The sequence below is a fragment of the Pelophylax lessonae genome (genome assembly GCF_965119305.1).
Source record: "Pelophylax lessonae genome assembly, chromosome: 2".
Lineage (NCBI taxonomy): Eukaryota > Metazoa > Chordata > Amphibia > Anura > Ranidae > Pelophylax > Pelophylax lessonae.
Genome location: NC_138769.1, coordinates 460,534,723 through 460,549,292, shown reverse-complemented (window position 1 = coordinate 460,549,292; position 14,570 = coordinate 460,534,723). Strand labels below are relative to the sequence as shown.

Below are 14,570 nucleotides of genomic sequence, written 5' to 3'. Positions count from 1 at the left end.
ACAGCGTTGGGTCAAGATTGGGCTCAGGTAAGTATAAAGGGAGGTGAGTGGGCGATACAAACACTTGGGGATCTTTTACTTTAATGCAGGGAAGTCATTAAGGTAAAAAATGTCCAGGCATATTAGAACCACTTGATCATGTGACCACTCTCATGGCCATATCCACTTCACTGGAACAATAATCTGAGCAGGCTGTGCTAGGAAGGAAGAAATGCATTATAATAGGAATTTACACTAGTCCACTTTAGTAGCAATGCACTGTCAGCAAGGTTTTTCTTTTAGGCATGGGAAGCTTGTTTGTATTTATTACACCTTTTGATATATACGAGTCAAAATAGCTGTGCTGTGCTTTGTGTTTTCAGGACTTTCTGTGTCAGATTGAGCGGTATTGTAAGCAATGCCATCTGACCACTCCAATTACCTTTCCCCCTGAACATCCAGTGGAAGAAGTTGGCCGTTTGCTACTCTGTTGTCTACTGAAACATGAAGATTTAGGTGTGTAGGCCTATGTTATCGCTGGAAACCAATGTTTACATCATATTTCAAAGTTTAATTTTAAGCAGTTCTGCCGGAAATAATATTCTGTTTCACCTTTGTAGGTAATATTGCTCTGTCAATGGTTCATCATGGTGCTTTGAATGTGGATCAGGTCAAACACAAGTCATTGCCAAAGTCAGTGGTTGACGTCTGTCGTGTGGTTTACCAAGCCAAGTGTTCACTCATAAAGGTTAGTGCTACATGTCCAACTTCTAGAGTAAATGAATCGCATTGAACATTTTTATGATGAGGTGCATTTTAATGTTTACTCTTAGACACATCAGGAACAAGGACGTTCCTATAAGGAAGTGTGTGCCCCTGTCATAGAACGCCTTAGGTTTCTCTTCAACGAACTGCGGCCTGCTGTCTGTAGTGACTTGTCTAATGTATCCAAGCTAAAGCTTCTCAGCTCTGTACCTCGCTGGAGGAGAATAGTGCAAAGGATCATTCGAGAAAAGCGAAAAAAGAAAGGTAAATGTGTAACCAAAAACTTTAGTGCTGTATTGTCCTTCTTTTTTTTTTTTTTTTTTTTGACTAGCACTCTTGATTGTTTTGTATATGAATGTAAAATTATTTTTTTTTTAGTGCCTAAAAAATCTGAATCGGCAGATGTGGATGACACCAAAATTGGTATTGACGAAGGTGAACAAGAAGAGCCCTTTGTATTACCTTCTAGTCCTGTGTCTGTGGATAAAAAGCCCATAGCAGTTAAGTCACCTAAAGTAAGTAAAAAGATTGTGCTTTTTTTATGTCCTGTTTTTATTTTTTTTCTTTGTACAGGCATACAGTATTTGGCAAAGTTCCATATTTTGTGGTAATAGGTAGTGGCTTATGGCTGTTTTGAGCTTGTCCTTAAAGTGGAGTTCCACCCTAAAATTATACTTGCCTCCATCTTCTCGCTCCGGGTCACCTGAAAAACAAATGGATAATCGCAATTTTTTTTTTTTTTTTTACTTACCTCGTATAGAAGAAAATATACTTACCTTACTTCCTTCTTCCTCCCCTCGGCGGCCACAGCGAGTCCTCACTTCCTGGCATGCAATGATTCCTGGGAGCTGAACGTCATCGCTCACAGGAATCATTGCGCCTGCACCGGCCCCGACGTCAGTTCCAGTGCAGGCGCCGTCATACCTTGCTAAACAGCTTCTGGGCACCTGCACATTGTCCTTCCTTATGTTCTGCTTCTCCCAAGAAAATTTCTCTCCGCTGTCCTAGGCCTCATGCACACTGGGCATACAAAAATGCTGCTTGTGTAGGCTTTTGTTGTTGTTTTTTTCTTCAGCCTGTATAAGCAACTCTGTGTTAGCCTATTTATACATGCACGTTTGGGCATTTTACAGGCATATTTGCAGAGGAGCAATTTGCAGGCAAAAAAAAAACATAAATATTACCTAAAGTGCATTTTGAGAGGATCTTTCGGTCAGAAAAAACGCTTGACATGCCCAAACAGCATTTAGGAGCATTTGCTGTTTTCAAGTGTACATTGATTATAGTGAAAAATTAATAGAAGAAAATGTTTTGGGGAAAAAAAAACGTATATAATCAAATGCCCATGAACGCGCATAAACTTTAGTAATATGAGTCGCTACAGTTTTTCAGGCTGCTTTTTCTGCCAGAGGTTCTGCCATTTTTTTTTCAGCTGCCTAGTGTGCATAGACCTTTGATGTGGCAGTGCTTTTGCTGGCTTATTCTAGAATCCCCATTCGCATGTTACACCCATACCCAGGATGTAACATGTTACGAACTGGCCTCCCCCCTGCTAGCTTTCACAATTTACAACACCGTACCGCGTCTCACTTTGCCCTACTGTGTATGTATGTGAGTTAGGGACCTTAGATTGTAAGCTCCTTGAGGGCAGGGACTGATGTGAATGTGCAATGTATATGTAAAAGCGCTACGTAAATTGACAGCACTATATAAGTACCTGAAATAAATAAACAAACTTCTCCTTAAGGCTGGGTTCACACTGTCGCACAGAGAGGCTCCCAGCAGGGGGTCGGTGCATCCCTGTTATCCGTTTCAGGTCCGATTTAAGTCTGAATTTTTGGCTGATTTCGGACCTGAAACGGACCAGAAGATGCACAGGACCTCCTGTGCAATTCGCACCGGAGCCGCTTCAGAGCTATATGAACCTGCTCCAAAGACAGCCTGTCGCAATCTCCTGACATGCAAATTGAATGCGGATTAACCGCATCCAATTCGCAATAGTAGGAACCCAACCTCAAACTTACAAGCTTCATATCAATAACACAAAAGGTAGTGAGATCTGTAGAAAGATAACATCATGGGCTTCTGTTGCTGGCCATCTAAAAGTGCAGCCAAAAGTAAAAACAAAAAAATAATCACAAGGGGCATAAACTGCGTACAGTATGTGTCCCTCCTCCGTCTTGCTAAGGAGCCCATAAGGGTCTGTCACAGCCTCTCTCGCCAAGAGAGCCTGGCTTTGCCCACCCTTTCCTTCCAGCTGCTCTATTCATATAAGCTGTACTACAGCTTCTATAAACACTAGCGCTGAATGGTGGGGGGGCGGGGCTATGAATCCACCCGTCCTCCATTCTTAGATTCTGTTTTTCATAGAAGCTGTTATACGGCTTCTATGAATGAAGCAGCTGGCAGGAAAGGGCGGGTATAGTTGGGCTCTCTTGATGAGAGACTGTGACCAGACAAGCTAGACGGGGGAGGATTTCTACTAAAATAAGAACAATTGGCACAAGGGACACATCCTGCTGAATAAAAGTTATTTTCCTTTGGTAGATTGACTTTTGTACAACCATATGGAAGCCTAAAGAACCATAACGAAGAACCTCCGGGGAATGGGTACAAAAATAAATACCAAGGGCAAACTTCAATTTTTTTTTTTTTTTTTTATTGGCGATGGTGGGTGGTTCCTGTTTTGATCCATACTTTTTAATATTGATATTTTTGTATCCAATAAAGTTTGTTACATTTTTTGTGGCTCAAAACAAGAACTACCCACCATCGCCAATAAAAAAAGACAACGTTGTCCTAAACTAAACCAAAAAAAGTGGGCCGCATATGTACATAACTCGGTCATCCCAATTAGAACTAAACTAGCAATAGAATAATGGGGGAACAATGTGTAAATAGAGACCACCTTTTTGATATTGATATTTTTGTATCTAATAACGTTTGTTACATTTTTTTTTATACTTGCCCTTGGTAGTTTTTTTTTGTAACCATTCCCCGGAGGCTCTTAGTTGTGGTTCTTTAGACAGCTCTACTTGTCTGCCAATCTTTCATATGCATTGTGTTTTGGCCATAAAGCCCCACTATATAAATGAGTGGGTAGATTACTAGAGGTTTCTTTTTGATTACTCATCTATAGGTTCCCTTTTTTATTTAGTATTTTTGACTTTTGTACAACTAGCCTGCCCCATACATAAAATAAAATTTGGTCGGCCCCTGCTGAACTGGCCGAGTTTCAATCTATGTATGGCTGGGTTTAGGAATAATGGTTATAGGACTTTAGTTGACTAAAATTCTATGATGGGAATTTTTCAAAACTAAAACAGCTGTGCATGTCAACCAGTCAGCTTCATTATTTCATTTTCAAAGCTTAATTGAACAAGCTAAAGTTAGAAGCTGATTGGTTGCCATGCACAGCTGCTCCAAATTGTGGCTGCTCTGATTATGATGAATTCCCCCCTCCCGTGTCACTTATGTGGAACAAGCATACAGATTTCAAGTCAGAAAAAATTCCCCACATTTTAATATACATAAACCCTAGTAAAAAAAAAAAAATGATCGGATGATGCATTTATGTTCTTGCTGTGGAAAAATGTTCTCTCGCTATATATATATATATATATATATATATATATATATATATAATATTTTATTTTATTTCCCAACAGGGTAAATGGCAGCCCATCCTCAGCTCTGTAACAGGTGTCCATAAATACAAATGGCTGAAACATAACGTGCAGGGTTCATATCCCCAGTCTGCATTGCTAAGCACTATTGTGGAGTTTGCGCTAAAGGAGGAGCCAGTGGATGTAGAGAAAATGAGGAAGTGTTTGCTGAAGCAGGTATGACTGCATGCTGCCACCCTCCGTACATTAGTTTTTATAGTTGTCTAGATTGTACCTGTACTGGATTTTATCCATTCTGCATTTCATGTGATGTACTATGATTTAGCTTACTAAACCTGTATTTGTTACGATAGTTGTGCTTTAAAGGCTTCTTCTATGTTTGAGTATAAAAGAGGCATTTACTAGGATCTGCGTGCAGAAAGAACAGATCCATAGAACGAATGAAGCAGAGAGATCCTTGCATTGTGAGTGCTCAGATATGGCTCTCTCTCAGCAAGCAGGAAAGTGAGCAGAACAATAATGACCTCATGAAATCTTGTGGGACTAGCAGTTAGGCATGTTCCACAGAGCTGGAGTGCATCGGCACAGTCACATGTCAGGAAGTACGCTGTAATGTTTAAGAGCAATTTAACCACCTTAGCCCCGGAGGATTTGGCTGCTCGATGACCAGGCCCTATTTAGCAATTCGGCACTGCGTGATTTTAACGGACAATTGCGCGGTCATGCGATGCTGTACCCAAATTAAATTTGACATCTTTTTTTTTCCCCACAAACAGAGCTTTCTTTTGGTGGTATTTGAACACTTTTATGCACCTCACCCCTTCTGGCACACTGTAATCAGACCAAAATAGAGCTTTATGGTCACTACCATAAATGCTATGTTTGGAAAGGAGTCAGCAAGGCCTATAACTACAAGAATGCTATCCCCACTTTGAAGAATGGTGGTGGTTCACTGATGTTTTGGGGGTGTGTGAGCTCTAAAGGCAAAGGAAATCCTGTGAAAATTATGGCAAGATGAATGCAGCATGTTATGAGAAAAACTAGCAGACAGTTTTCATTCTTCTGCTCAAAATCTGCGCCTGAGACACTCCTTTTACTTTCCAGCACGACAATGACCCTAAACACAAGGCCAAGTTGACCCTCTAGTCATTACAGCAAAAATAAGGTGAAGGTTCTGAAGTGGCCATCAGTCTCCTGACATTATTATCATCGAGCCACTCTGGGGAGATCTCAAATGTGCAGTTTATGCAAAACGACCAAATACTTTGCACAACCTGGAGGCATTTTGCCAAGACGAATGGGCAGCTATACCTCTGAAAGAATTCCAGGCCTCATAGACAACTATTAAAAAAGACTGAACACGGTCATTGATATATTTGTATTATTTTCAGGTCTTTAAATAATATCATGACGTTAAATGAATATGAATTTATTGTCGTCCATTATTGCCACCTTTAGCGCAAGAAAAGCTCACAAAAAAATGCATCCCTCTAAATTCTATGTATGTCTGTATGGCCCATTGCGCTACTGTTGTGGTGTTTAAAAATCCTGCTTTTTTGGTAAGTTAAAAAAAAAAAACGCACCTCTTTGTTGAAATGCATTGAAAATGCAGCAAGAACAAATCAATAATGCACCAAAGTTCTGTTTTTGATGCAGTTTTTAAGTCACATGACCTATGAAAAACACCATAAGCACAATAAAACTGCGGCAAAATAGTGTGCATTATCGGCACCTTTTTCTCCTATTGGCAAAATGGCGATAACAATTTCCAGCCGATATGTTTCGGCCGCTGAAATTTCGGGGCATCTCTACTAGGCACTAAGGGGGCATGCAGACTTTTGAACAGGGCTCATTTCATTCGTTTACTTTTTGCCATGTTTTTGTTTTATGATTTTGCCTTGCAGTTATGACCTACAGTTCAATATGAAACCCATAAGAAAAAAAAGAAAGGTGTTTTTGCCTGCTCACCTATGTTTTCTTTAAAAATACATATTGTACAGCCGTGGCCAAAAGTTTTTTGAGACTGACACAAATATTAATTTTCACAAAGTCTGCTGCTTCAGATTTTTTGGTCAGATGTTGCCATGGTATACTGAATTATAATTACAAATGCACTCACACCTGCCTGCTGTCATTCCTGAGCAAGCTCTGCACTGGTGGTGCCCCGATCACGCAGTTGAATCAACTTTAGGAGACAGTCCTGGGGCTTGCTGGACTTTCTTGGGTGCCCTGAAGCCTTCACAAATGCAGTGGAAATGTTTTTATGACATTAAGTTAATTTTCATGGCAAAGAGGGACTTTGCAATTAATTTCATTTCATCTGATCATTCTTCATAACATTCTGGAGTATATGCAACCTGCCATCATAAAAACTGAGGCAGCAGACTTTGTGAAAATTATTGTGAAAATTATTATTTGTGGCATTCTCAAAAATTTTGACTATGGCTATAGAATACCAATTCTCTAAGGGGATGCAAACTTTTGAGCACAACTGTATTCCCCATGAGATGCAAATTTTCACATTTTGTGTATAAATCCACCATAAATGTACATAGTGACTTTCTCATTTTGCATTCTTAACAACTTTGTGTAGAATATTTTAATTTTGAAGGATTTGTTGTATTTGCTCGCAGCTGGAGAGAGCCGAGGTTCGTCTAGAAGGAATAGACACCATGTTAAAACTGGCTGCAAAAACCTTTCTTCTTCCATCTGTGCAGTATGCAATGTTTTGTGGCTGGCAGAGACTAGTTCCAGAGGGAACCAATCTGAGGTATATTGTCATTTTTAAACAGTATTATGTACTGCAGATATTTTTGTTTTTTTCTAGATTTTAATTGCTTTATATGTTCTAGTGAGCCCCTGACAGACTGCCTGAAGGATGTTGACCTCATTCCACCTTTTAATAGAATGTTACTGGAGGTGACGTATGGCAAACTATATGCTTGGGCCATTCAGAATATCAGAAATATATTGCTTGAGGCCTCCAGTAGATTTAAAGAAATAGGTATGTACCTTGGAGGGAGTGTGGCTTTTGTTGCAAGTAGTAGTAATTTTACAAGAAAAAAAAAAAAATGTAAACCCATGTTTTGTCACCTTTAGGAGTTCAGCCTGTCCCCTTGCAGGCAATCACCAATGAAAATCCTTCAGGACCAAGTCTGGGGACCATACCACAAGCCAGGTTTATTCTAGTAATGTTAAACATGCTGACTCGGCAACATGGAGGCAATAGCCTTAATCTGCTTCTTAACTCTGGCATGCTGGCCTTGACTCAAACCATCCTGCGACTTATTGGTAGGCAATAGCAGTGTGTTGGATGTTTTATGTATTATGTGTTTTAAACCGTAAAATGTTCTTTATAGCCAGTTAAGTCTGCCATGTGTTAATATGAAATTATTCCAGCCTTTTTTCTTGAAGGTTTATTTTGCTGCAAGTAATGTGAAGGCATATGAAGGGTTGGGGGCCTTTGTATTAAATGTATAAAAATGTTTTAATGTACATGATATAATCTATATACTAAGTTACTAAAAAATATGTAATGATGCATTTTATGACCTAATTACCCAGGTCCGAGTTCTGACAACATCGAAGAAGAATCCAATACATGTATACTGGGAGCATCTGCCACCGTGTTGGAAGAGTCTAGAAAGGAAACTACACCAGTGCAGCTGCCTGCCTCTGGACCTGAGCTAGCGGCCATGATGAAAATTGGAACCAGAGTGATGAGAGGAGTTGACTGGAAGTGGGGAGACCAAGTATGTTTGTATTTCTCTTTCTGTAAACTATTCGCAATGCTTAGGCTATTGGCTCTTTTATTTGAACTAATTTTAAATTTAGTGTAAATATTCTGGGCCCCTTTCACACGGGGTGGACTCTGTTTTGATCAGCGACCGATCCTCTGCTGATCTGAGCAGAGCAGATGACCGGATAAAATGCGAAGTCCAATCACAGTGGGATTCGGCGAGAAAGAGGGGAGGGAGCAAGTGCGCATTTGTCTGCGGTCTACTTCCGTTGCTATCTGCATGAGTCATTTGCTGACAGGTTATCATGACTTCTTCAAGCGATTACTGGTTACTCGGGAGGAGAGCCCCAGCACACAGCCTGTCATTGACAGCCTCAGCTGTGCATGTTTCCCTATGTGACTGTGGATAGAGGGATGTATCCATTCCAAACACTCAGGTCTTAGCACAGAGCAGAAAGCCGAGTGTATTCTATGTAGTGCGTGACATCCGACCCCCACCCGCTGGAAGCTCGGAAATGTTGTTTAAATTCAGCACTTTGAATGGATGTAGAGAAGCGAAGGCTTCAGATAAACGGATACAACTTGTGTAGGAGTATTTGTTTCATCTCTGTGCATAACTGGAGGCTGGTCATTTCACTGGGTAGATTTAGGGGTTTTAAACTACTTTAATCCTGTTGCTGGCGGGCCAGGCTGCCTCTGCTACACGGAAATCCCAAACAGCAGCATTGTTGGCTCTTTTTGCTGGACTGCAGAACTTCACTTATCCCCACCCCTCTCTGTATCTCGTAGCATTCATGATGAAATATTCTATATACTAAGGGTTTTAAAATCCAGTCCTGGTCATTCATTTCCCTAACTCTATTCCCTACATTTAGTAAATAGGTAGAACTTGTAAATGTTTACTTGCTTTTTAGTCAGTTGTGTTTGTAACTTGTGGGATTTCTGTATTTCCATATGAAACTTTATCTTCTTGATTTATTTTCCCAAGGATGGCCCACCCCCTGGACTAGGTCGTGTCATTGGAGAACTTGGAGAAGATGGCTGGATTAGAGTTCAGTGGGATACCGGAAGCACCAATTCCTACAGAATGGGCAAAGAAGGGAAGTATGATCTGAAGCTGACAGAACCTCCACCTGCGTCTCAGCCTATGGCCGATGACTCTGACACTGAAGATGATTCAGGTTCACTTTCGGTTTATATGCATGAGATTTTTTTTGTCCTGATCCAGCATGAGTAGTTTGTATCATCTGAGTCATGTTTTCATTGTGTCTTTCAGAAGGGGAGCAGGCAGACAAGAATCTCCACCCTACCTCTATGATGTTGATGAGTACTGTAAACCTTCTACAGAACTTGTGTCTCTCAGCGGGGGTCAATGCTGAGGTTATGCAATGTGAAGCAACCAAAACTTTGTGTGGATTACTGCGCATGTTAGTGGAAAGTGGCACCATGGATAAAACAGGTGAGCAAAGAGATTTGCAAGGACATAACTTAGTGGTTCTAAAGCCTTAAGGTTTTTTACCATAACCACTTGCTTACTGGGCACTTATACCCACTTTCTGACCAGGCCAATTTCAGCTTTCAGTACTCTTGCACTTTGAATGACAATTGCGCAGTCATGCAACACTGTACCCATATGACATTTTTATCCTTTTTTGAGACCGCTAAAGCTTTCTTTTGGGAGTATTTAATTACCACTGGATTTTTTATTTTTTGCTAAACAAAGGAAAAGAAAAGGTACGGAACATTTTGAAGAAAATTTCTTTCATTTTTCTTTTCTTTCATATTTTTTTTTTTTATTATTTGCAAAGTTCTAGGACCGAAACAAAGTAATATTTTTTTTTGTCAGGATTGCCGGTTGCCAGTTCTCTTCTCACGATGTGATAGCACGTGAGGAGAGCAATGCCAATAATTGGCAAATGTATTTACACTGGGAACAGCCTTGGTGGCACACAGCTGATCATGTTGTAAAGAGCCGCTCCGATTGTCCCTTTACCACGATCTGTAATCGGCTGTTTCTGAAGGACACAGGGATCACAAAGCATGCAAGGGGCATGGTTCAGTGAGGATGTCCATGGGCGCCCTCCCAGAACAGCAGAGCTGCGCTGTAGCCATCTTTCGGCTATGACAAGGTTTGGAAGTGGTTAAAGTGATTCTAAAACCGTAAGGTTTTTTACCTTAATGCATTCTCTGCATTAAGGTAAAAAAAACTACTGCAGCTGGTGCCCCCCTCTTATACTTACCTAAGCCCAATCTTAAACCAGTAATGTGCACGAGAGCAGTGGGCTCTCCAAGCTCTGTCCCTCCTCACTGGGCAGATTCATAGTAGCAGGAGTCATAGGCTATCGCTGTCAATCAAATCCTCCGAGGGAGGGTTGGGGCCAAGCCCCGGTGTCAATACTTGGGAGTGAGCCTGCTTCCTATGGGGGCACTCACTGGGGGAGAGAGGGGGGGGGGGGGTTGTGACAGAGCCAGGAGCACCGACAGGGGACCCGAGAAGAGGAGGATCAGAGCTGCTCTGTGCAAAACCATTGCACAGAACAGGGAAATAGGATATGTTTGTTTTATCTTCATTAAAAAATAAAACTATGGAACCTTTACAAGCACTTTAAAGGGTATTCAAATTTTCCTTTACAAAATCAAAGTGTGGTGCACAGTGAACAAAGCACCCAATAGGCGTTCAGGTGCTATCAGATTAGAATGGCAAAAGCAATACAGATTTTTTTTAATGGCAGTTTTTATTGTAATGGCATAGTATTGTACCTTGTCAAATGCTATTCCTATTTCGTTAGGAACAAATCGAACAATTTCCTTTGCCAGAATCCATTTTTTTTCTCACAGTACATTATTCTTACTATACTTTCCTACCTAGAACTGTTTTCTTTTTAATGACCTTATCTTTTTTCCAGCGACCTGTACAAATAAACTGGTCTATAAAGAGCAACATAGGAGCTGGTGCACATTGGGATTCATCCGCAGCATTGCTCTTATGCCACAAATGTGCAGTACGTTAAGTATGTCACAATGGATAGCCTTGTTAATGAAAATTGTGGAGGGACCAGAATCCTTTACTGCTGCCACACTGCAAAGACAGGTATTTGGTTTGCTTTATCGTCAGCTAATCCTTTCAGTTTGTTTTATATTTGTTATAAATATATCTATCCCTCTGTCTTGGATCAGTATTGTTTGTTATCAAGGCTCCTTGGCATGAGACTAATAGCTTTTAGCTCCAATGCTTCAGGTGCTTAAAAAAAAAACCTTTTTTTTTTTTCTTTTAACTTTTTCTCCGCCCTCTAGGGGTTTGTTGTTCTCCACTAGACAAATAGGCATGTTTGCTAATTCACCACTATATTGAGTCTTTGTTTGGTTTCCTTAGCTGGGACATGGATACCATCCGCGGTGTGGGCCCGGTGTTCTGATGAATACTCCAACTTGCCAAAATCTCCAACCACATCACTTCCAGTGACTGTACAGCAGCAATAATTGGAGATTTCGATGAGTCGCTGTTTTCACAGAACAACGGCAGCGTATACACTCCGGTACACAATGAAGTGAGTGGACATTGTTAGTCTGCCTGCTACTAACCCAAAACATGGCTGCCTGCATGGCAGCGACAACTTTTTCCCTATATACCCGGTGTTCTGTCAAAACACTACTCGTCTTATACCTCCAACTATCGCTGCTGTACAGTCACCAGAAGTGACGTGGTTGGAGATTTTGGCATTTTCGACAGAACACTGGCATATGTGTGTGGCCTTTTCCCCCCTCTGCAGATAAACTGCTCCATAACTGTGTGGGGACAGTTGTCAGAAGAGGATTTATGGTAGTAACAAAACAGTCAGTGAATGCAGCTAAAAAGAGCAAGAAAAAAAATGTACATTCATGTCAGTCATGTTTTTAGCTGCCAGTAGGTGGCAAACACTTCTGCTGAAACACTAGTTCTGACTTCAGTGGTTTTAGAAGCAGGCTTTGACTTCCACACTTGTGTTACGGAGCCTAGCTCCAGGAGGACACCTTTTTTATTTAGCCCTGGTTCACATTAAATGTGACTTCAAAGTGGTCCGATTTAAGCATCTTCTTTTAAGCGACTTCAGTGTGACTTAAATGCGATTTCTGACGATTTCAATGAATTGCGACTTGGCTACGTCCCTTCAAAAAAAGTACAGTGTGTGGCATAATTCCAATTATGTGAAAAAAAAACAGCGTTATCTGCACTTTTGGTGAATGAGTGGGGGTACTTTGTGGGAAAGAGGGGGTGTGAGGAAGAGGCTCTTGTCCTTATTAACATGGAGACATGGTGTTTTGGGGGAGCTTGCGAAGAATCTATGTCCCTCAATAGATAAAGAAAATATTATATATCTTATTTACTTGCCGTAAACTCCTTTACTTGCAGTTTATTGGCAAGTCCTTTCCCTTAGCTCATCATGTCTTTATGGGCTTTGCTTTGTGCACTGGTCCAAATCATTTGGTGGAGGAGGGATTATGGTGTGGGGTTGTTTTTTAGGGGTTGGGCTTGGCCCTCTTCCTTCCAGTGAAGGGAACTCTTAAGGCTTCAGCATATCAAGACATTGTGGACAATTTCATGCTCCCAACTTTGTGGGAACAGTTTGGGGATGGCCCCTTCTAGTTCCAATGTAACTGCACCCCAGTGCACAAAGCAAAGTCTATAAAGACATGGATGAGCAAGTTTGGGGTGGAGGAACGTGACTGGCCTGCACAGAGTGCTGACCTCAACCCGATGGAACACCTTTGGGGTGAATTAGAGCGGAGACTACAAGCCAGACCTTCTCGTCTAACATCAGTGCTTGACCTCACAAATGCTCTTCTGGAAGAATGGTCAAACATTCCCTTAGACACTCCTAAACCTTGTGGACAGTCTTCCCAGAAGAGTTGAAGCTGTTATCGCTGCAAAGGGTGGGCCAACTCAATATTGAACCCTACGGACTAAGACTGGGATGCTATTAGAATTCATGTGCGTGTAAAGGCAGGCGTCCCAATACACTTGGTAATATAGTGTATGCATGGAAGTATGTGTGTGTGTGTGTGTGTGTATGTATGTATGTATGTGTGTATATATATATATATATATATATATATATATATATATATATATATATATATATAAAATGTATATCATTTTTATTTTTTACGGAGGCCTAAAAGTATGGCCGTGTTGCTTCCATTTAGAAGCTTTCAGTGTCAGTGCTACAGTATGTGCTCATGAACACAATTTCTTTGGTCTTGTTAGGCTGTTTTTGTATCATAAAGCTGGAGAAGACCAAGGCTTCCATAGTGTACAGTGAACTAAAGAGGATTTTCAAAGCCTTTTTTTGTTTGTAGTGCTGCTTGAAAATGAAATAGGAGTACTGCACTTAAGTTAAGACAAAATGCCATTTGGATCAGTTTGAAGTAGAGGCATATGTAGAATCCAGGGATTTTTTTTTCCCCCTTAGTATCTGTTACTAAAAAAAATAATAATGTAAGGCAATACAGGAGAAACAGAATTTTTTATGCATGTCAAGTGGTTGCAGGTTTTTTTTTGTAGATTATATATGTAAGGTTTTTTTTTTACACACACACACACACACACACACACACACACACACACACACACACACACACACACACACACACACACACACACACACACACACACACACACACACACACACACACACACACACACACACACACACACACACACACACACACACACACACACACACACACACACACACACACACACACACACACACACACACACACACACACACACACACACACACACACACACACACACACACACACACACACACACACACACACACACACACACACACACACACACACACACACACACACATTTTCCCTCCCCGTTGTCATGTGACTCGTTAGTGTTACAAGGTCTCGGGTGTGAATGAGGAGCAGGTGTGTTAAATTTGGTGTTATTGCTCTCACTCTCTAATATTGGTCACTGGAAGTTCAACATGGCACCTCATGGCAAAAAAACTCTCTGAGGATCTGAAAAAAAGAATTGTTGTTCTTCATAAAGATGGCCTAGGCCAGCCTTTCCCAACCTCTTCAAAACAGAGGAACCCGTGAACTAAATTTCTGATCTCGGGAAACCCCTGCTAAAAATTAAAAAATCTACAACTCATGACACATTAGTGGGACAGTGCAGTGGGAAGAATGCTCTTTACTCTTGTGCTCATTGGGAAGCATTACCCCCTTACACATAGCTAAAAGGAACAAATGGTGTCATTGGGAACTTATCGGAGAGGCAGAAATTTCCCATTGCTCAAGGAACACCTAGCAACCTCAAGAGGAACCCTAGGGTTCCACACAATCCTGGTTGAGAAACCCTGGCTTGGCTATAAGAAGATTGCCATGACCCTGAAACTGAGCTGCAGCAAGGTGGCCAAGACCATATAGCGGTTTAACAGGACAGGTTCCACTAAGAACAG

General features: G+C 41.1%; 1 protein-coding gene across 1 annotated transcript in view; it reads left to right on the top strand.

The window, feature by feature from the left end:
* Window positions 1–14,570, top strand: part of HERC2 (HECT and RLD domain containing E3 ubiquitin protein ligase 2) — a 308,748-nt gene that overhangs the window by 131,007 nt on the left and 163,171 nt on the right. The window contains exons 27-38 of the mRNA XM_082245322.1: window positions 363–495; window positions 600–727; window positions 813–1,008; window positions 1,123–1,259; window positions 4,413–4,586; window positions 7,004–7,140; window positions 7,223–7,374; window positions 7,470–7,661; window positions 7,935–8,122; window positions 9,098–9,290; window positions 9,386–9,568; window positions 11,016–11,200. Of these exons, the coding sequence (XP_082101448.1) occupies window positions 363–495; window positions 600–727; window positions 813–1,008; window positions 1,123–1,259; window positions 4,413–4,586; window positions 7,004–7,140; window positions 7,223–7,374; window positions 7,470–7,661; window positions 7,935–8,122; window positions 9,098–9,290; window positions 9,386–9,568; window positions 11,016–11,200 (1,998 nt within the window). The remainder of the gene's footprint in view (window positions 1–362; window positions 496–599; window positions 728–812; window positions 1,009–1,122; window positions 1,260–4,412; window positions 4,587–7,003; window positions 7,141–7,222; window positions 7,375–7,469; window positions 7,662–7,934; window positions 8,123–9,097; window positions 9,291–9,385; window positions 9,569–11,015; window positions 11,201–14,570) is intronic.